Here is a 23600-nt window from a genome sequence, read left to right on the forward strand (position 1 = left end):
AATAACAATAAAACAAGACCATACCATGAAACAAACCAGAACTATCCCAGAGGAAAGGGCCGGGTTTGACCCTATAAGCCTCCAAGGCGTCCCTGCAGCGCGGTGTCCCGGGGTGGGCGGGCGGCCCGTCCGGAGCGCAGCCGGGACAGGGGCCGGATTTTGGGTGTCCCTCGTCTGTCACAAGGCGCTGAGCGGGTCGGAGCGGGTGGCGTCGGGCAGACGCAGCTGCCCGCGGTCTCTGCCGGACACCAACGCTTGGAGATGCCCGGGGGGACGGAGGGGCTTTGCCGGGCTCCCGGGATGTTCCCGGCGCAGCCCTTCCCCTGACAGGGGCGGCGGGGCACCGGCGAGCTGGGACGAATCGCGCGGGTGTGGTGCGACCCGCTCGTCCTTTCCAACCCCTTCCCCTCTGTCCTCACCGCCGCCCTCGCCCCTTCCGCACCGGGGAACCTTCCCCAGCGACTCCCAACTCCCGGCTCCGCGGCCGCTCCTCCCTCCCCAGGTCCCTCCCCGGCACCTCCCGCCGCGGCGCGGCCGCCGGGTCCCTCCCATCCAAGATGGCGGAGAGTCTCCCCGAGCATGATCGGATCCTGCAGGAGATCGAGAGCACCGACACGGCCTGCGTGGGACCCACCCTGAGGTGCGGGGCGCGGGGGCCGCGGCGGCGCCGCCGCCGCCAGGCGAAGCTCCCCCGCCCTGCCCGCCCGCCGGCCCGGGGAGCCGCGGCCCGGCCCGGCCGCGCTCTCTGACAGCTGCTCCCCAGGGACGGCGCGGGGCCGCCCGCAGTGCCGCCGGCGGGAGCGGCCGCTCCGGGCGCGGAGGGGACGGGCAGCCCCCGGGGCCGCCCCGCGGGAGCTCGACCGCTGCCCCCTGCCCCGGGCCCGGCGGGGCGGAGGGACGGGGCCGGTGCGGCGCGGGCAGGGAGCGGGGCTGTCACCCCGGGCCGCGGCGCTGACAGGGGAGGGGAGCCGAGCGTATGTGGCGGCCGTGCCCCGGCCCTGGGCTGGCCGCTCCCGGGCATTGTGTGTTGGGGAAGCAGCGGGGCGAGGAGCGCGGCCTCGGGACGCGGTGGCCAGGCTCGGCCAGGCTCGGGGCGCCCGCTGTAACCCAGTGCCGGCCTTTCCTGCCCCGCGCTTGGACACGAGGCATCTCCCTGGGGTGTGCCGGTACCCCCGGCTCGGTGCTGGGAACGGGACCGAAACCGTGTCGTGGGCGGGTATTGCAGTGCTCCTCTGTGCAGCTTTTAATGATGCGGTCTGAAACATCCTGCCCTGGTCAGCCTCCTCCTGGAGATGTGACAGTGTTTAGAGCGTTTCTGATGTGCCATGACTTCAGTGGTTTGTTTTTTTCCTTCTCCCTCCAGTTCCACATACTGCCAAATACCATAGCCTGCATGTTGAAAAAAAGGTTTTGCATAACCTTTCCTGTTAAGAGGGGAACGTGAGAGAGAGATGGGGAGAGAAGCGCAGGGCCTGGAGAGAGTGAAATGAGTAATGGAGGAGACACACTGGGAAAGGGAATCTTCATCCTGGAGCTGTGTTGATGATTCCCTGATTAGAGAAGGAAGTGAAAAAGCATGGATGCTACCAAACAGGGGAGAGAGAACTGTGAATTCTTCCCTCTGAGAAGATACAGAGTGCCTGTTTGCAGAGAACTGGAAAAGGCAGTTTGTGTGGCAGCATGCTGCACAGTGGTGAGCGTGGCGCTGCTTGCTTTTCCTGGAGCAGGAATGGTGCCTGCTGGAGAGCGTGGACAGGGCTGGAAAAGGGTGAATGCAGGGTACGGAGATGAGGAACCCTGTGCTGAGAACTGATGGAAGAGAAATTTATGTTGCATACGAAATGGATCATTTTGCACTTCACAGCAAATGCTATTGAGGTTGGCTGCGTGTGTCTACAGTGGGCCCTCCAGAGCAGTGTGGAAGGTGGCGGTCTGGGCATTTGTGTGAGGCTGGGGCTAATCAATCCTCCAAGACCCCAGATAGTAGGGTGGTCCACACAGGGACTGCTTGTCAGGTCAGTCTGGTCTTGGAGGTCAGCTTGGAGCAAACTGCACTCTAATCTCCCCTCGTGTTCTTTAAACACAGCTAGTATTGGGAGTACAGAGTGGAGATGCTGAAACTGAGCATCACAAGGAGCTTCACTTGTGAGACTGAGAGCTCAGGCTGAGAGAAACTAGATTGAGTTGTCCCTGGAGGCAGTTTAGCCATGTTTCAGTTAACATGCCCAGGCAGGCTGAGGCTGATGTCTGGAAAAAAACACACCAAAACAAAAAACTTAGCAACAAAATATTAAATATAATTGCAGTTTTGCTACCTTCTCCAGGATAGAGCTTAATCACAGTATGTTGTGTAAAGGACAGAGAATCAGGCTACACAGTAGAAGAAGGCATGTTTGGGACCCACAAGTGTGGATGGGGAAGGGACTATATAAATCTCTTATCCGTATTAAGCATTTAAAATGTGCAAAGTTTTTATAAATATGGACATTTAATTTCTTAATTTCTTTGCATGTTCCTGTCCTTTCTTCTATTTGTGTCTCATCTGTCTTGTCTGTCTTGTTATCTCACTAGCTTTCCAGTAGGGGAATTTTGCATTGCTGACTTTAAGGGGCCCCAGTCTTTTTTGGAAAAGATTGTATGTTCTAGTGTTCAATTTCAAATTAAAAAAATGAGGCTAAAGAATGGTTACACCTGGCAGAGTGTTTTGAAAGAAGTGTCAACATCACAGTAATATCCTGCTACTTCATAAGAATAGCAGTGTTTAAAATCAAAACTGTACCTATTTGCTCAGCTATGTCTGTTAAAATTTGTGAATTGCTGGGCAAAACTGAGAAGTCTAAAATCCCGCAACTAATTTCAAGATCTATTTCAGTGAACAGAAGCGTGAACGTAAAATGGAACGTTATTTTCTGTGTGAGATCTAAGTTTTACTTGCTAGACAATATGAATCAAAGAAATGAATTGAGTAATTATATTGAGTTGTGTAAGACTACAACATAAAGTGATCCATTGATTTCCAGTCAGAGAAGCCATTGAAGCCAGTTGTCTCATGTAATGACTGAAATTACATTCATTTCATTATGTGAAATGGAATGTTTTCGTAATCTGTGGTCTGTAGTGCTGGGAGAATATTTATAGCATTGTCACATGAAAGAAAGTACCAACGTACCTACTTAAATAGCAGAACAAAAGAAGGGGCTCAAAATGAGCGGTTTGGATAAGTAGCATGAGGTGTAGGGATATACAAGGTATGACTTATCCTTAATTGTTCATATCAAGATCTTAATGTCTTCCTAGTGCATCCATGCTTCATAAAAGAAGTGTAATATTTTTTGTGGGCTGTATGTAGATTCCATGGAAACACATTTCTGCTCTTGTTTTTCTGCAGGGTTCTGTTTGCTAGTTTGGCATAGCTGTCCCTGCCAGGGTGCTGTTTCCTACCCTGCTACAAAAATGACAGCACTTGTTCTCATGATATAAAAAATAGCAGCATTTATTGATATATAATGGGTTTGTGTATAATGTACAGGTAAGAAATAACATACAGACTGATCTTGCAGGTGATTTTCTAGTGTTGAGATCTACCCATATAGAAGAATGTGAAATGCAGTCCTTTATAGGAGGAATCAAGGTACAGCTGGTACAATTCGGATTATTTACTATTTAGGAGAGTAAGTTAGGTCCTAAAGATTGCTCCACATCTCAAGAAATATGAAATGGAAGAGATTGGATTTGATTACATTAATTTTCTTTTTAGATTTTAACTGAATTAATTATTGATTTAAAATTGCTGGTATTTTACTTGCATCTCTAAATTCAGTAACACATGCTGAATCATTATAAATGAAACTTAAACAACTGTATAGCATGCCATTCATTAAACAGGCAGACTGCATATAGCAAGCCAGGATTAATTTTTTTTTCATCAGACTGAAACTTTTATCAACATCTTTTTAGCTTTAATGGCTAACAAAATGAGATTAGTGACAACACCTGTTAAAGGCTCATCACTCTCACCTTTTTATATAACACGTTAATATCTTGTAATTCACGTCACATACTTTTGGGCTTTGCAAACCCAGGGAGAATTATCAGCACATTTTTTATCTTTTTAAAGGAAGTGGAAAAAGACAAAAAGAAAGAAAGGCAATTCCTATATTCTCTCTCTCAAAAAAAGATAAATTAAAAAGTTAATAACAAAAAAACTTTCAGGCCCTCACTGAACTCCATATAAATATGTACTAACAGAATTTCAAGAGTCAGTTTTTAAGATTGTCTTCGGACTTCTTGAATAGTCAGTTGGATATGCTGGGGAAACTAAAAAGATAGATTCTGTTCAGAAGAAAATAATTGACCTTATATGATGGTTAGTTTTTGGTTGATTGAAATAGGTCAAAGTGTAGCTCAACAGAGTAGAAGTTGTTCTGCTGGTGTCCTGATATACTGTAGTTACGAGTCTCTTTGAGTTTGTGGTAATGTGTTTCAAAGCCTTTTTAAAAAATAAATTAATTAACTCTTAAACTCTAGCTTGGCAGTGTGTTGTGTAAGCATATCGCAGACTTTCTCTGAACACTTCATCTCGTGAGCTTTGCATCGCTGAGTCTGCAGTGTTCTGTGATCCTCCTGTCAGAGGATGACCTCCCTGCCCACAGTCCGATGACTGAACAGTAATACAAAAGTAAAATTAAATATAAAAATTATGTGGGACTCGATGATGGCAATTTTGTAGCTAAGGTGAAGTTGATAAGGAGGTGCTATGTCTGTTGATGTGTCTGTAAGTGGGATGTGCTCTGTGGCTTTAACCCACAGTTGCAGCTCGGAAAGCACTCCTAAAAAGTCAGCATAAAAATGCTTTTGAGCAGCTTCTCTGTTCCTGAAATCTGTCATCACCAAGCTGTTGCCTGGTAGATGTTAGAGCATCTTGTAGGTTGCTCTAAGTTGTGCTGGCCGTGAAACTTCTTTGCAGAGTTACTAGAGGGCCTCCTCTGAAGACATCTCACTGGCTTATTGTCTCTGGCTGCGGGAATCGTGCCCCCAAGAGCTGTTTGGTTGAGGCATTTGTCTGATGCTGCAGTTTGCTGCAGTGACCTTCCACTGGTCTAGGACTGCATTGCACTGGTAAAAGCAGCAGCGAGCCACCCGGCTGCAAAGCATAATCACTTTTGCATGGTGCTGCTTTTTTCTCATTTAAGTTAAACAGTTTGGATGTTGGATGTACATTTGTTATGAGACTCATAAATGAGTATGGGTGAAGTGTTACAACTAACTGATAACTGTTCATCCTGAACTTCTATCCTTGTGTTGCAGAAAAGCTGAAGGTGAAAGGCACATTTCAGTAAGACATCATTAGAAGAATAAGCAAGATTATTTTGTCCTTTCCTAATCAAAGTCTCTAAGAAAATTGAGAGGCAGAAATGTGGAGTGAGAGTCTAATTCTGCTGCTTTTACTCTGCTGTCAAGATGGGGTCCATAATTTGTATTTTGGAGATATTTTGTATCCGTTGAGGGGACCTGTCCAAAGACAAGTGCGCAAAGCACCTAAATGCTCTGAAACCTCAGTGTAACTTGTTTTATTGAAAGTGTACATTACTGTTACTAGCAGGCACACTTTAGCTATGTGGTTCTGAATCCTTAGCACAACACTTAGTAAGCAGTAACATAGGCAGTATGAATGACTTCTCAAAATGTGGGAAGATAGTACAGCATTAACACAGTTGCAGACAGGGAAATACATTTTCTGAGTACCTGTGGGCTGTTGGGATTTGTGATGTGGTTATCCAATGACAAATTGTGGTTGCCTTCATTTTTGCCCTGTGGTCTTACTTGTCGGGTAGGATTGTCTAAAGGCATTTTTCTGTGTTTTCATTTTTTTTGGTTTTGGAGTATGAGCCAGCATACAGAGCAAACATAAGAGGACTCTGAGATCATCAGCCAGTGCTTTAAATCAGAATTTCAATGGTTTGATCACGTATTTCAATTTCAAACAGTATAATAGTTTCTTACAAAATTGTAAGCTATTGGTTTGAAAATAAGTAGTCTATATCTTTATTAATGGTCTGTCTTCGAGTCCTGCTCAGTTTTCAAGTTAATGTGCTTCATTCCTAGTTCCCTTTCAAACTGAAGTTACAAAGTAGCCCAAAAAGCTGGAAATTCCTTGTATGATAGCTGTGGTCTTTTTTGCATCAGGTCACAGAGTGTACTTTTATGTATATTGTTGTGGTTTAACCCCCACCAGCAGCCAAGCACCACAGAGCCGCTTGTTGACTCCCCCACCTGCAGGATGGGGGAGAGAATCAGAACGATAAAAGCTGGAAAACTACTGGGTTGAGATAAAGACAGTTTAACAAGGAACGCAAAGGCTACACACACAAGCAAAACGTGGAATTGATTCTCTGCTTCCCATGGGCAGGCAGGTGTTCAGCCATCTCCAGGAGAGCAGAGCCCCATCACACATAGTGGTGACTTGGGAACACAAACACCATGGCTCCAAACTCCTCCCTTTCCTCCTTCTTCCTCCCACTTTATGTACTGAGCATGATCTCATATGGTCTGGAATATCCCTTTGGTCAGTTGGGGTCACCTGTCTTGGCCATGTCTCCTCTCAACCTCCCCTGCATCTCCAGCCTCCTCATGAACGTGGCAGCACAAAACGTGCTCAGCAATAACAACATCTCTATTATCTCTGTGTGATATTATTATATTGATAATATAGCACAAACCCAAAACACAACCCCATACTAGCTACTGTGAAGAAAATTAACTTTATCCCAGCCCAAACCAGCGCATATATTTATATACCAGTTTATCTTTATTGTAATAGTGAACTCCTGTTTTGTAACTGGGTTGTTAGGGAGTGAGGAGAATGGCCTGCTTGCTGTGAAAAGTGTATCCTGAAAAACCAGAGGCTTGCTTGTAGTGTCAGTTGCAGATTTTGTTACTTGGTGCAGGATTTGATGGTATTCCAAATGTTTAGGTTCAAAGGCAACAGTCAGATAAAGCAATTGTCTATTTGATGTATATTACCATGAAGGAGCATTGTTTTTTATCACTAGTCTATTATATAGAGTCAAAAGGGCATAAGAAGTGTGTGTGCTGTAGACTGATTAATCTGGCATTCAGAGCAGAACTGCAGCTCTGATTTTTCCACAGACTAGCCCGATATTTCAGTCAGATTTGTCATTGGCAGCAAAAGTATTTTAGAAGGTGAGGATTCACTTGCATTGCTACAAGTTTCAACATATTACTTCTGAACTTTTTATTAAGCCCGAAACTGTTTGTGGGTAATCATATCTGCACTGCATTTTTCTGTTGTGAAAAAATCTTTAGGTTCAGTGCTGATTCAGTTCATCATGAAATATGTGTCTGCAAATCAAGTTATCTTGATCTTTTAAGTGTTCATGCATCAGCTTCTGACTCAGTTCTTGCTGTGATTTCCAAATGGGCAAATGCCAAGTGAAGTTTTAACCTAGCTAGTAACCTGTGTAAATGGTTCTGAAATAGCTCCCTCCAATTTCACAGGCATTACCAAAGAGTTGAAATTGTCCCAGTGTTTAGGAAACAAGTTTCAAAATACATTAAAGCTTTTAAAATAGAGGTATCATCTGCTGAGAGATCCAGAATAGTGTACTTAATAGGTGTTTCATCTAAATTTAGCCTTCTCATCATAGGAACAGCTTATGCTTGTGCATAAGCTCTTATCTCAGTTAAATTCAGGAAAGTCAGTTCTTATTCCTGTCATCTCTTCATTGATTTCTTCCTCAAGTTGATTTTATTTAGTGTCTGGTGACCCAGATTTTGAACCTGCCATGTGCATAGGAAGTGCATAATTTTACATCCTTCACAAATGCCAGTCACATGGGTACTTATTTTCTTGGAGATTTTTTTGGAAAGCCAGCAGCACAGCCTGTAATCCAGCTTTTTTTGTGTGTTGCTGAACCATTGCTCCGAGACTTTGCAATTTCCTCAATACCAATGGCTGCCTGAGGGAGCCTTAGCATAATTCAATTAAATATGAGTCTGATTTTGACTAAGTGTTAAGAGCGTTTGCACATACAAGGCTGAAATTACAGTGACTCATTAAGCAAGTTTTGTCATGTTGCGTTTTATATATTATACTACTAAAATGAGTTAATACAAATCTATGAGGATTAATATTTCTTAAATAATGCTTCTAGGATAGTGCCCGGAATGGATTTGCAAATAGGAAACTATTTCTATGGGTTGTAATAAATGATTAAGTAATAACTTGTTCAAAAACGTTAACATAGCTCTGCATCAGCATCAAGTAATCACATGAGATTTTATCTTACTGAAGGACTTGCTATGGCTAGTTATAAAATCTAACTGTTGCCAGCCATGCTGGCTATTTTCTGGTCGTGGTTGAAATGCTCACATCTAATCCCTGTCACCATAGACCTTGATATAACAATGACAGAATTCTCAAATTGATGTTCAGCTTAAAGTATGTTCAGCAATGCATCTCTTCCTCATCTGGTACTTGTCTACTATGGAATTATTTGTACACCTGACAAACTGTGTGCTGTGCATGAAGGAGTTAATGATCTCCTGGAGCCTGGCTGAAGCCCTTCCAGTACCTCAACCTTTGCCAGTAATAGCAAACTAGTAGGGAACTTAATCACTGACAGAGGTACTAAGAAGGAAGGAAGCAGATTTTAAGAGTGCATCAGCCTTGATGGAAAGACATGGGATTTGACAGAGAAGACCTAAAAAAGATGCTGGGGATTTTTTTTTTGATATAACATGAGAAAGGTGTTTGATTCTAATACAGTGGGTGGGATTTTCACTGTGTCTTGCAATATTTCAGTGAGAGTAGCTTGCAATCCTTCTGTGAATCAGAGTAATACAAAATGAATAATGCATATACTGTTTTATATGTACCTAGGGGATACTTTTGAGACATTTCAAAAAGAATTGTTTCAACTTTCAAGTATCACATACTTCAATTTTAATATGCTCTCCTTTCTACTACAGGCATTTAGATGTTTCTTTTGGTAGCAGCTCTCACTGGCACTTTCACAGTTTGTGCACTACCTGATGCATAGAGTGACTTTGAAGGCTCTTTACCCCCTTTTATTCATTGAGGCAATGTTTTCTTCTGGGTTTTAATTTCAACATAAAAGTAACATAGTAAATACTGTTTTATACTGTATATTTGTTCTATTTTGTTTCATAAACTTAGGAAGCTGTAAGCAGTTAGCCAATGTGTGCTACCTCCTCTTGAAAAGTGGAGTTTCTGTGGCATGCTCAAGTGTCACCTTTCCCTAAGAAATGAACAGGTTTTCTTAGTCTGTTTATTGAGCAGGCAGAGGACTGGAGTAAGTCAGTTGCTTCAGCAGTCTTAATTTCTTCCTAACAGAGAGAAACTCTGTGAGTTAGTTTCAGTTCGGCTTCTGAATAGAAAGCAGACTTTTTTTAGAAGTCATCTTTTGTTTTCTTCAGTGATCCTGGTAGATGTGCAAAGTATATACAGTGCAGGCTGCTGTTTTGCATGAGTAAAAAATATATGATGATTTTCTATGTATAGGCTATGGGAGCTCATAGAGTTAACAAAAATTAATAATATAAAATTATTGCAAAATACATGCTTTGGTTATGTTTGCAGAGGAATATGTGTTATCAAAGAATTATTTGGTTTGATCAGTATTAAATAGAATACATTCTTAATCCAATTGATTTTGAAACTTTAATTACTGTACATTTTATTCAATCTGTAACTTCTTGAATTTCTGAAATAATATATTTACATCTGTGTAGTGTGGGTATTCAAAGTTTGTTGAAATAACTAACTAACATTTCTGGCATTAAGTGTTCTGTTTTATTTCACATGTCTCATGAAGAGGCATATGAAATTGTTGACATGAAATTTATTTTGTCAATTGGTATGTATTTATCTTGTATTTATGTCTCAAGTGCTCTAGATAAAGATGACAGATTAGCTAGAGGTTGTAAGAGATGGCTAATTATTTCTGAAACATGTATAATAGAAATCTGATCAAATTTTCAAAAAGAACTTAGAAGCTCACTATTTGGTTTACAGATTAATCCGTTGCTACTAAAATGTAACAAAACAGTCTATGGAAATATTAAGGGAAAATAAGAATATTACTCTATGGACTTCAATTTCTTATTTGATTTTCTATGAAATAAAATAGATTCCAACTACCTCCACTTGGATCCATTTAGGTCTATGGAACAGATGGCCAAACTTGGCATTTCATTATGTGGCGATAGCCAGTACCAAAGTGAGTGAAGGGGCTGTTTCCTTTGCTGTCTTTTAATCTACTATTACAACACAAAATGAGAAAAAAAAGTTAGTGCAGCACTTGTTTTTCAGTTTCTTGCTTCATACATCAGTAAGTCGCACAAAGGCTTAGCAGGAAGAGGCATCTCCTTGGTCAGCAGTGTAAAAACAGGAAGGAGGAAGTCTATTGCAAATCTGGGTGTACTGATTATCAGTTCATGTTTCGCTGCAGAGGATGTCCATTAACAGCCATCAGCGTGATCCATTGCTTATCCAGCATGAACAATGACTGCTGTAGTGCTGCTACTACAGAACAAGAACCCTGCTTATAGGAAGTAATGTTAACTAACAAACTGTGCTCGGCCCTTTCCTGCTCATAGAAACAGGATACTATTAGTGAGAACAATTCACAGAAATTGCACATCCAGGAAAACCAGGCAAGCAAAGCATAACAGCTAAACTAAGATTAATAAAATCTTTTAGCTTGACTCCTGCATTGTTTTGGCATGTAATAGGATCTTCTAAATAGAGTGGTGAGATGTAATTATGAATAAGGATGGCAGAACTGGACCCTGGGTAGCGCTTGGCATTGAAAGGCTGCTTAGGTTTTAAGAAATGTGCTTATTACCATAACTGCAGTTGAATTACAGGAAACACCTGGACATTATTTTATAAAGCATTTAAGGGTGCATGCAGCAGCCTATATGAAATTACTCCATGGAAAATCCCTACCAAGTTTGCAGTTTGTGTAAACAGAAAATATCTTTGTATATTGTAGGACAAAGGAAGTCTTTGCAGTGTTTCCTGTGAAATTGCAGCTTAAATGGAGTGTGTGACACAGTATCGTGGTTAGGGATGCCATGGTTATAGTCATAGTGACAGGTCTGTTTAAGGGGCAGAATCCTAATTTGCGTTGTCAGTGTTTTGTGCTTGCACTGATCTCACTGAACTCATCATGGAAATGCAAATACTGATGGCTGTTAATGAACATCCTCTGCTGTGAAATGTGAACTGATAATCAGTACTTTGTTTTATAATTTTATTTATTATATCTCTTTGTTGGTGGCGGTTTTGTTTTTTGTGGTTTTTTTCTTAGTGAAGGGAGAAATAGAGAGAGAGGACAAACATCTAGTGGGCCACCTCTTGCAATCTGTGTATGGGAGCTAGTTGAGAGCATCTCTAGCATCAGGACAAAATCGGCATTGGTAGCACGATATGAATTCCAAAACAATTATTTTCCATAAGCACAGGTTCTTCATTTGAGAGTTGATTTATTTGCGTGTGTTTTGTTTTAAGTATTACTTTGAAAAACTGAATAAAAAGTGTATGGTCGAGTTTCTTTTTTTTTTGTGCCTTCCTTTAATTGATCAAAGTGATCAGTTGACTTTTTTAATCTGAAGCTCTACAGATGAATCTTTTTCTCTTGCATCTGTAGCAGGTCAAAAGCTGCACGGTCAGACTTACGTTCCATGTCAAACTTTTACAACTGTTGTACAGATGTGTGTAATTCCTATCATTGTTACAGCATTCATGGAGTTGTAACTGATTGGCACTTACTGAGTGGTTATCAGTATCCTGAGAGGAATGTGTGTATACAGTTTTTAATTGCTTCATATGTCTTGTGTAATCAGGAAATGAAAGACTTTGTGGCAATGTGGGCAGGGGTGGGGAACCTGCAATTCATCCTAGAAATGGGACAGAACAGGATGGGTTAGGGAGGTGTGAAAGTGGTGAAAGGTGGCAAGTCATTAATGAGGAGCTTCTTCATCCTGTAAAAAGATGGTATTTTTTTCCTCTATTTTCTGGGGTTTTTGGCTATTTTTGAAAGAGATGTTCTGTTTTAAAAGTCTTTACTGCTGAACCTATTACCATAAGTGATTACTAGAAAGAAAATTATTCACTCAAAAATTTATAGTAATGCTCCATAAGCTCAGAGTTGTTTTTTCTGAATATGGATTTGCAATTAAAAATTGAACCATTACTCATTTAAAACAACAAAACACACTCTAAACAAACCCCAAAACCTTCAAGAAATAATAGATTTTAAAAAAAAAACAAAATGGGATTTGTTAAATATTATTTTTTCTTTGTCTAACAGACTGTTTTAGTAATGATTTTTAATTGACAGAGTTACTTATCACCAATCAGGAATTCATATTATTTTCTGCTTCTGATTGAAATGTTACAGCTATTGCCATAGATACGAAACAAAATTACTTAGTTCTGATTCTGATTATTCTTGTAATCTATTTTTCCATGCTAAACCAAATAGATTATGGGAGAAGTTGTATTTAGGTTTATGGTTATTGTTATTTTCTAGTGAGAAGATAACAAAGATGTGCAAATTGGGGATGAAGAGGAAAAAAGCAAATTTGGGGTATTTGCTGAAGTTTCAAAAAATATTTTTAGGCTTCTCTCCTTTTACACTTACTAGTCTGTATGTATGCCTTTCTAGTAGTCCATAGTCAATATATTAAAAAAATTTCTGGGCTTATGTGATTTTTTTTTTTGCATGTAACTTTTTATTTCCCTTCTCCTTAGTGAAATGTTCATCCTCTTTCAATCCCATTTGCACTCAGGCATTTAAGGACACATATCCTGATTGCATGCACAGAAATATTTATATGATGTTATAGCAGAAATATCCTTTTGAAGTGGGACTGTAATCATTTGTGAAGACATCTGTGATAGTGACTTAGAGTGATAATGCATGTGTGGAGTTGTCATTATGGAATAAATCAGATGATTTCAGGATAATTGATTTTTAAAAGGAATATTATTTTTTGAAGGATCAGGTGGAATTTTTGGCATGTTAAATTTTACGATCCTTGGCTAAATTTTAGTTCTCTGGAGATGACCCCTTTTGTTTTTTTAGCTGCTGGTGTTCTTGTGCGTAGAATGGTGCCCTCTGGTGCCTCAATGTAGTTTTGCATGTAAACACAAGAAGGCGTCAATAAGACCTATTCAATACGTATTTTTCATGATGTGTTTCAGTTTTGAAAGTAAAAACTTTAGGGAAGTTTTTATGGTATAAAGTAAACTTATTTTCTTCAATTGGAAAATGGTTGCATATCTGAAAATTCTCCTTTTTTGTTTTTTTTTTCTTTTGGGACCTGAATTCAAATCTGTTTATGCTTGTTTTTTTCCCTTCAACCTACTGGTAAAAATGATCAAGGTAAAAATAAAATTGATCCAGTGACTGAGACATCTTTCTCCTTAGGTTAGTCTCTGACTATTCCTAGTTAATTTTTTTTCTCTTAAAAGTACTTCCTGCACTTTCTATTTACCTAGCCTGGCATTAATATGAGTTGTATTGCCCAGTTGTTGGGATGAGTCAGAGAAAAAAGTTCCTCTGTTTATATACAGAGTTCAGGGAAATACAGACAGATGACCTGTGACACGCTACCAGAAAAATTGTTCAGCTCTGCTTGTGCTCTTCATGGGTTCCCTGCTTGCCCAGTCGATTAGGAAAGAAAATAGTACCTGTCGTATCACTGATTTGCAGTACTGATGTCTAAGTAGTCTCTCAAGTTACTGTTCTCTCATTTCACATTGAAAATTAAGGTGATATGCTGTGTTGTTTTGGTTTTTTTTGGTGCCAAAATCAAATACAAACTTCTGTCTCTGACATCAGTGATTTTTTTCTTTTTTTTTTCTTTTTTTTTCCCCAGTTTGAAGACTCATACTGAGAAAAAACCTTCTTGTCAGGGATTCATGGTATGAATCCCTGGTCTATAGGTTCCTATAGCTGTGTAGATCAGATGTTGAAAGTAATTGTAATACAAACTGATCATGTCTTTCAGTTCAGCACAGTTTAGATTTGTGCTGTATTTCAGACCGATAGCAAGCACTTCAGGGGTCCATAAAGCTGAAGGGAGGATCCTTGGGATTCTTCATTCAGAAGCGTATAAACAGAAGTTGAAAGAACTATATATTACACATGTAAAAATCCTTTTGGTATCCTGGGCACGTTTGCCCCTTTTTGTGACATTTCCCACTGATGTATATGAAGCAATTTACAGTGAGAGATTTTTAGGGTAGACAGATTAGCATTAATAGTCATCTCCTGAAGAAATGGAGCTGGAAAGGTTACTACGTCCTCACTCTCTTTCCGAGAGAATTCTCTGTGTGTGTGTTGTAAATTCTGTTAATTTTGTCTTGTAATTTAAAAGAATAATCTCTAGGATACTTTCAGGATTCCATGTCTCTCTGCAAGATACTGCAATATGGTGATAGTCTAACTCTGAAAAGTGCAGAATTGCTGTCAGGATTGCTTGCAGTGCCATTATCTGGTGAAATATACACTTTCAGATAATTGTTCAAATTACTTTGTTTAGGTAAGCGTAGGTAATCTTTGAAATGTATGTATGGAAAGTAAGCTTCAGTATGAGAAATAAACTATACTGTACAACGTGTGATGTTCCATAATGGGTAAATCAGATTTTGCAGATTTGAGAAAAAGCCCAGTTTCTGTCCATGGCTAGAGATGGCATGGCTCTCTAGAGTACACTTACATTTCTAAAAAGGCCAGTGCTTTAGGCCAGACTTGGTTCTGAAGCCCCTAAATTGCAGGTGTGTAGTGTCCTAAGAGACACTACAGCATCTTAAGGAAGTTAGTAAACTTGTTTAACTCATCTTCTTCTCACCATCTATTCTCTCACTTTTTCACAGGAAGTTGTGATACGAAGTGTGAATTTCTTTTAAATACACTAATGATTTATTTCTGTAAAAGTGAGCAGTTTGTCTCAGGAGTTTTTTCACTCATGCTGAAGAGGATTAATTTGTTGTTGTTCCCACAAGATGGAGCTGTCTACTTATGTAATGAATATGGAATTTATACTACTAGTGCATCTTAGGGAACTCTGTCAAAATAGTGGTTTAGATCACAGATCATAATTATATTAATATCTTTGCAGAAAAGAGTACAATGTAGAACATGAAATAGTAACTATTATTTTAAGAAGGTAGGGTAATCTTGTGGTTAAGGCGTTGGGATGTACGCAGTATCGATTTTTCCCCCCAGTTTTGAACAGTTATTCCCTGTATGATTTTGAATTAAATATTGTGATAATACCCCTGAGATTAAAAATAAGTACTTTATGATCATTAAACTTAATAATAAGTCGCTTTAATATATTGAGGAAAACATAATAAACACTAATTTTTATAACAGTGAGTACTGTATTGCCTCTGCTGCATTTTATGTGCTTCCAGAATTTCTGGCTATGCTGTCTGGAGTTGTTTGATAACACTTTAAGGAGAAATCTTCTGATCTCAAATGATTTCCTTCTGTCAGTATTTTAACAGCATGTCTGACTGTATTGGCAGATCTGAAATGGATTGAAAAGTTGACAAGGCAGCTACTGGATACCCTCAAATCATCAGGCAATAACTAGGTCCAGAAAGACAGTACACTACAACCACCAAAGAAAGCTTGGTCATACCAAATCAAGCGTGGAGTTTCTCTTGCACCATCTTTTTTAGGTCTTATTCTGTTTTAGGCATATTTGCTTTACTGTGTTTTACTGCTGTTTTCATTTATGTGTGTATTGCACAACTCCCAGTTTGAGCACATGGCGGTAGGTGGAAGTCTCCTATCTTTGTGATAATTATGCTCCTTTCTCACTTTCCTTTGAGAACTCTGAAAGGAGACCTGAACTTGGAGACTCCTTCCACTCTTAAAAAAAAAAAAAAGGCTAAAGGAAGCGGTAACGAATTGAACTTTTTTTTTGCTTTAGCATACAGTGCAGCATAGATGGTAAGTCCAGTCCATTCGCAGATGCGTGCCTGATATCTCTGAAGGCACTATCTGGTCCTCCTAATCTTTTTTTCTTCTCCAGGAACTCTGGAGACAAGTGGGTGTCCTCCTATGTCCACCCTGTAGGTTCCAACATCTCTGACCCTTTTCTTATGGAGACAGAGCAGCAGTCATGTAACCAGCGTGTACTGTGTAGTTTGGAGCACTGCAACATCAGTTGTTGAGCCTTTTTCTCATTCCTTCCCCATTTCTTTACAGGTAACAGTGATATGGTCTCCATGCGGCCCCCTGTGCCTTCAGATGCAGAACATTGGGTTGCTTGATGAGAGCTCACTCAATGCCGACTGTTTTGCACCTTTCTTTCCTCCCATGCCAGGATACTGCTTCTCCTCCAGCCAGCACCAGGTTCTGGGTGCAGATATTTCCCACTGGCAGATATGGGTCACTCGTGACCATCCACCATGGCCCTTTACCATCCTGGGCAGCCTTGAGAGGGGTCCCTTTCAGGCAGTCTGACAGGAACCTCAGGAGGAGGGACTGATGGGCACACATTTGCCTCTTCCAGCTGTCATTTCAGACTGTGGTGGTGGAAATGGTGAGGGGTAAACCACTTCATGGGTCAACAATCCTATTTTTCTCCTGGTGCCCTTTGGAGGAAAAAAACTGCCTTCAGTACCATAGCCTTATTTTCCTATCATAAGCAAAAGGAATAAAATATTCTAGGAATATTTTATTGCATAGATTTTCCCAGGGAAAATAGCAATAACAAGCAGACTGTAAGGAATCAGCTTTCCTCCTTTGACATGTATGACAGCATATTGCCTTTCTCATGTCTCTAAATTCAGTAGCTTGAGTATTTCATACAAGGTAAGAAGAAACTCAGAAAGTAACAAGAATCTAGTTACAAGTCTTTTCAATCTCTTCTACACCCTCTTCTTCATTGAAAGGTCAAGTTCTTTTCAGCTATAGGTTTGTTGAATGTGTCTGTTGATGATGACCTCTGGTCTTGGCAGAGCCCAGATGTCTGGTTAGAAAAGAGGATCTTGAAGGGTATAGGAAATCATACTTCTCCAAGAAGACTGGGAGGGAAATACTTTCTTGCTGCTCAAGAGTTTTAGAGGCTTTGTTTCATTGTTGCCTGGATCTTGAACTTAAGACTGTACTTCTACAGACGACACCGAGACCATTTGAACTCCAGTCTTTTTTCACCCATCTTAAGATTTTTTAATTTTATTTTTTTTTAAAAAGCTTCTTATAAATTTCTGGAGAAAACTTTGAAATTATAAAAGGAAAATATGGAAGAAAAAAAGAGCAATTTACAGACTTTTGATCACCTTTATATTTTAAGTCTTCGTTTGTAGGTAGAAATATGTTTGTATATGTATGACTGTATCATTCTTGTATTGCTGCTCCCATTCTCTCTGAAAAGCTACTTCAAAAATTATATCTTTGCTGGTATTGCTATATCAAATTATTCATCGATTTTTGGAACTGTCTGTGCCATGCATTTGTCGGGAGACCTCATACCTTTGGATTCCAGCACAATTCTATGTAATACCTCTTTTCTTGCTTCCTCGTCCGAAGTCTAAAGGTTTAATTTCCCCTCTGCCTCCTTTGCTCACTCCCATGCTTGAGTGTTCTTCCACACGGATTTCTATTTCTGATGCTGCTCAACGAGCTACACCACTAATTTCTCCGGGAGTCATGTTTTGTGCTTGAAGTTTTTAAATGTACTATTCAAACAATTAGTAAAATAAGCCAAAAGACCTGGTTCTAGCCCTTTCTGACTGTAAGATCCCATTGAGGCAGCAGCCCTAGGCGTGTGTGTGTTACAGATTTGCTCTGGGAGCTGCTGGATGTGGGCAGGCGGAGACAGGGAGCCCTGGGGATTGCCTTCTGCCAGGAGTCCGGCTCCTGCCGCACCATGCTCCGGTCATTCTGGCTGGAAGCATCCGACCCTGATTTAGTTGGATAACTCTGGTGTTAGGAGTACCAGAAAAGCAAATTTGTATGTTTGCACTTCTTTATATTTAGCAAAGAGTGGAATTTGATGGAAAAGCGATCCATGCTATTTGAGGTGGTCGGAGAAACTGATTCTTTTGTACCCATATTTGAGCATTAGGGCATAAATAACAGACCAGTGAGGCTCAGGTCAACCATGATGTAACTGGTTAAGCACCTGGATTAATGCCATAAGAGCTGGGTTCAGTTCTCGGTTTTGTGCCATCTCTTTCTTTTAATGCTGATTTCCGTGAAGTGGATCCACCAAATGATGCCACTCTAACATCAAGTTTACTTGCTTTTATTTTGTTTTTGAGAGAGGGAGATTTCAATAAAGATCCTTGCATACTGTTTTCAACTGGGTGAAAAGTAAACTTTGATTTTCTTATTTGTATTTAATAGGTCTGTATATGATGACCAACCAAATGCACATCAGAAGTTTATGGAAAAACTTGATGCCTGCATACGTAACCATGACAGGGAGATAGAAAAGATGTGCAATTTTCACCATCAGGGCTTTGTGGATGCTATTACAGAACTTCTTAAAGTTAGGGCTGATGCAGAAAAATTAAAGGTAAGGAACTAGTTTTTCACAGTTTCATTTATCATTATCTTTGAATTTCAAAGAAGGAACTGGACTCTTCTACTGGAGAATAAATTAGTGATTATCACTTACACTCTGATGTTTGCAGCAATTTTTTAAAAGCGGATTGAATAGGATTTGTGATTCGAGCTGTGTTGCCTGATATGGTAATTTATATTTACAAAACTGAATACTTATTTAGATCTAATTCTGATTTTTTTTAGTGTATGTTTTCACAAAATGCTACCAAAATTATTTTGCCATCTTTAGAGGCTTTCTCAGAAGGTAAAGAATAATAAACAATAACTACAGTATTTCTTAAATAGGTCTTTTTCTATTCGTGCATTTCTGTATCTGACCTCAGAAAAATTTAAAATCTTTATTAGAAAAATAAAAATCCTGCAATTATGCATTAAAAAAAAATGTTCTTTACTTTGTAATGAGCAAGAGAGTTGGTGATGTTGGTAGTTTTCATTAGATATGAGAACCAAGATTTACTCCCAGATCAGAATGCAGAATAGTGAATTATGTCCCTTTTAGCTCTCTTTACACTTTTGAGAGCAAAATATGCACACCAGACAGAATGAGCGTAGTTCATCAGAGGTTATGATTAGAAGAGCATTATATAAAGGATATTCAGATAACAAGAGACCAAATACAGCATCAATGAGGTCATTGAGCATCTTTGTTCAGAAATTAATGAGATTTTTAATAAACTAGAATGTGCTTCCTTATTATGATGACCTAATGAGTCACTTACTATGTGGGAAAATCTGAGGTTGAGCTTTGCCTGCACCTGCAGCATTAAAATGTTGCTGTGGTTTGGAGATTTCCACGTTTGATGTTAATCAACCACCCAGTGTTTGCATTCAGCAAAGTATGAATGTTTAATTACCATAAAATGCAATCACCATTTCTTACAGACAATGAATGGCCCATAGAGCTCATTGAGGTTATCAAAAAGGGACCAGTGGTCAATTGGGTCAATGATTTGAATTGTTTGACAGACCTACAGAAACAAGGAAAGTTCAAAAATCCCAAGTAAATTTGAGAAGTTTGCCACAGAATCTGTTAGAAAGAACTGTCATAAGTAATTGAAGTTAACAAAAGCCCTTTGCGATCAAAAGTTCAAGTTCAAGCTGTAGAGTTAATTTGAATTTGCATTTCTTTGTTCTAAGTTTCTCAGGAAGCATGATCTGATTACAAGGGTGAGCAGTCACATCAGGGCAATATATGCATATTTGTCTAACAAAGGTGAAATTATTTTTAAGGTCCAAGTTACTGATACCAACCGAAGGCTTCAGGATGCTGGGAAAGAGGTGAGAAAATGGTGCTTCCTATATGGCCATTATGAATATTTGTAGCAAAATAAATTTGTTTGCATAGTTTAAGTGTGATTTTCTTCCTATTTTTTAAAAAAATCCCTTTAAGGTGATATCCCAAACAGAGGAAATCATCCGATGTAGAGTTCAGCAGCGGAATATTACAACAGTTGTGGAAAAACTACAGTTGTGTCTTCCAGGTGAGTGACCGATAGCTAAATATGATGGCAAATTAAATGAAGTCACCATAGCCAAATGGAAAAGAATTTTATTTTTTTAAGTTGTAGTCCTGTAACATCCAGTTTAATGAAAAAATTAATAGGTTCTTAAAAGATGTCTGTGTGTAGGTTCTGTCTTTTACAATATTTGACATAGAGCAGTTATGATGCTGTGAGAAGACAGTGAGACAGATTTAGATACTGCAAACAATGTAGCCACATACAGTGTTAAATGAACTAATATTTTTAATATGATGAACAATGAATTTGTTGCTTAAGAGGGTGGGTTTTACTGTTTGAATACTGGGGAAAATACTAATGGTGCACCTTCAACATTGTGCTTTTAGTTCTGTGTCACTACAGGTTTTTTTTTAAATAAAAATAAGGGCTCTAAGTGTTTCAGAAGGTGATATTGTGGGATTGCACACAGCTCTATAAAGGTTTTGTCCTGTTCGTGATATTGGTGTAAAGCAGATTTGAGGATTTTCCTTTGTAAAGTCTTGATGTTGACGTGTTATGAGTACAGTAGGTGGTACTGTTGCCTTTTTATGGAGACAGGTCACGGGCTGGTAATGCAGATAAGGCTATGGTATGTAGTAAGTGAATGACTATGCTTGATATATGTAGTGTTGACTCTTTTGTTCAATCTTAATTCTTTTTACTTTAAAAACTGTTAATAGTTCAGGGTTTTTTTCTTTGTTAGATGCATTCTAGCATATTTTTTGCTAGTTTTATCACATTTATGTTACAGTAGGAATTAAATAAGCTAAATTTAACATATTCTTTTCTATTTCTAATTTTGTCCTTTACAGTATATGTTTTCCTCTTTTATTAAGTAAAGCCATGGTAAGATTCATAAATTAATCTGCTTGTTTTTATGCAGTGCTGGAAATGTACAGCAAATTAAAAGAACAGATGAATGTAAAAAGGTGAGTGACCTTATTTCTATGAGAAAAAAGATATAGCATTTGTCAGTAAACTGATAGAATAGCAAACACTAATGTAGACAAGTAAGTATTCTAAGTCCTGTAGCTTGATATGTGTAGTCTTCTTTTCATAATACCTTGTCTGTGTTTCAAGAATGTCACTGCAAGGGAACAATTACTATATTAAATATAAAGAACTTCTAGGACCTTAGTGATTGCCGTGAAAAGTAATGTTTACTTAAATAGGTATGACATGTAATGAAATTATGATTATAAAATGTGAAGTAAAGTTTACTGGTTTTTATTACTCAAAGCAGTTTAAGAATCAAGAAAAGTAAGATCCTTTGGGACTAAAGAGCTTTCAGAGTACATTAATATCTGATTAATTTATCATGATGTATTTAAGTAAACTCATAATCCAAGAAGAAAGGACATTTCACTCCATATACCTTTCTTTAGACCTATCTGGTATCTCTGTGCTCATCTTTTGTGTAAATGGGACAATGAGAATGAAGTGAAGGAAGTGTGTTTTGGTTTGGAGTTTTTTCCTGCATGATGAATTGTTAAAAAAAATTAAAACCATAATTAAAAATTAAATTCTAGAATAATAGTTTATAACTGGTATATGAGCAGCTGTTCCTCCCTATTGTGTCTCCACTTTTCATCACTCACTGCTGCTGTAGCCCCAGTATCCCCCGTTCTTTCTCCATGGCAGCTTGGCTGCCCCTGCCCCCTGCTTTAGCTGTCATCCAATCCCACTGGGGCTGCTGCACCTCACACACCCACCCCAGGAATACCACTGCTGCTGTTTTCTTCTTCATGATTTCTCTGGCATTGTTGTCTGATTCTATACCATCCCTGCCTGCTTTTCATCGTGCCTCAGTCGCACTGATTGCTCTGTGCCTTCCCTTTCTGCGTTCAGGATTGTTGTCAGTGTCTCTGTGCGCTTGGCACCTTTCTGCGTTCAGGATTGTTGTCAGCGTCTCTGTGCGCTTGGCACCACTGCAGTGAGCTCCTGCTAACAAGTCTGTCTGGGCCAGTCTGTTTCCACTTGGAACTAGCTATGCATAGTCAGTTGTCTGCAGGGCTGCTTTGTAATCTAGATTTGCTTTTGAACTGTTTGTCTGGATTTCTGTTTCTGAGTAGCCTATACCTCCTGCAAATCAGCTCTAAAGCCTGTGTGCAGACATGTCCTAAATGCTTCAGATCAACTGTACACATCAGATCAATCAACGTTGCAGCAAATCTGATGCATCTTTGACAGTGATATATGTGCTGCATGATACTTGTGCATGTTTGCTGTCTGGGAAGTCTTCTGTAGAAATACGAGAGGTTTAAGAACAACCTAATAGCTATGGCACTATGCTGTCTCTTAAAACAATTAAAACTTGTTGTATGTGAAGCAGTGTGGTACGTCTCATCAGCTTGACTACCATACGCTGTTTCCTCTGAACAGGACATTGGTTTGGCATCTGCTTAGAGTAGCTGGCAGCATGTTGTTGCAGTGTTCTTGGAGCAGCTCAGCAGAAAGACATGAACAGTCCAGTGCCCTTGCTACTCCAGTCAGAGAACAGACTGAACAGTGTCTGAATTGCACTGCTTCCCTTTGCAAGGTCTTCTGTGGAGTGTGCTACATTTAGTGTGCTGAAAATATTGGAAGCACTGGGATCAAGGCCTGCATTCTGCCCTTCCTGTGCTCTGTCAGGCAAGGCAAACAGCATCCTGGTTTTAGAATTCCAAGGGAAGTAATAGTTCCTAATGTCATCATGTAAAGGTCACTTAGGCGAGATAAAATTGCAGATGACTTTTTTGGCATTTTAACTTCATAGTTGCTAGTGGTTTTGTAGAGTCCACTGATGGTTGATGTGCTTCCTGAGAAACCATCGGTACTCTTTAAGTCTAGAACTAAATTTCCATTTTTCAAAATACTCAGATCTGATAATTTTCCTGTGGAAGGAGTCACCAGACAGGAAGTCTTAAAAGTCAAAGGACTCGAATTGAGGGGTTTGGACATGTCATTGTCATGCCATAAAAAGATCTAAGGGAGAGGGGAGATTCCATAGCTTTGATGTACCATACCTTGAAATCACATGGAGTGCAGAAGGCTTAGACTCTGCTGCAGGCTACTGCTCTGACTCAGATAACTCTTTCATTAGCTGTGCTACACTTACTACTTTGCCTGTGACTTACAATTCCCTATAATACAGCCTACAGGTGGCTATCCCATGGAGCTTGCAGGTAATTCAAATGGTAATGTCTTTGTGGCTCAGCAGGCAACAAGTCTGAAGTGTACATGTATCCTGGCCTTTATCACTACTAAGAGATTGAGCAAGGACATTCATAGTGTCAGTGCAAAGACCTGATAGCCAATGTGTGTACATACAAGGAATTTCAAAACTGATCTTCCTAAGTTTTGCTGTGAAGCTTTCCTAGAAGAATCAGAGAAAGGAGCATTCACAATCCCTGTCATAACAAAGCAACGAGGAATGTTTGTTTTAGGGAAAGATAATTTTTGTCATAAACCTTCACTG

The 23600-nt window shown here is 39.7% G+C and overlaps 1 protein-coding gene across 6 annotated transcripts in view; it reads left to right on the forward strand.

Annotated features, from left to right (window-relative positions):
* The first annotated feature begins 453 nt into the window (after positions 1–453).
* The window catches only part of EXOC6 (exocyst complex component 6), an 84248-nt gene continuing 61101 nt past the window's right edge, over positions 454–23600 (forward strand). For 2 of the 6 annotated variants that reach the window (XM_027743134.2, XM_027743135.2), the window contains exons 1-5: positions 462–640; positions 18423–18594; positions 19875–19922; positions 20035–20125; positions 21027–21072. In XM_027743134.2, the coding sequence (XP_027598935.1) occupies positions 558–640; positions 18423–18594; positions 19875–19922; positions 20035–20125; positions 21027–21072 (440 nt within the window). In that variant the 5' untranslated portion in view covers positions 462–557. Of the gene's footprint in view, positions 641–18422; positions 18595–19874; positions 19923–20034; positions 20126–21026; positions 21073–23600 lie in introns of all 6 variants that reach the window. The other 4 variants (XM_039388491.1, XR_005566188.1, XM_039388490.1 and 1 more) reach the window with 4 other exon arrangements.

The sequence above is a fragment of the Pipra filicauda genome, unplaced genomic scaffold (genome assembly GCF_003945595.2).
Source record: "Pipra filicauda isolate LSUMZ 115617 unplaced genomic scaffold, ASM394559v2 scaffold659_size178264_pilon, whole genome shotgun sequence".
Lineage (NCBI taxonomy): Eukaryota > Metazoa > Chordata > Aves > Passeriformes > Pipridae > Pipra > Pipra filicauda.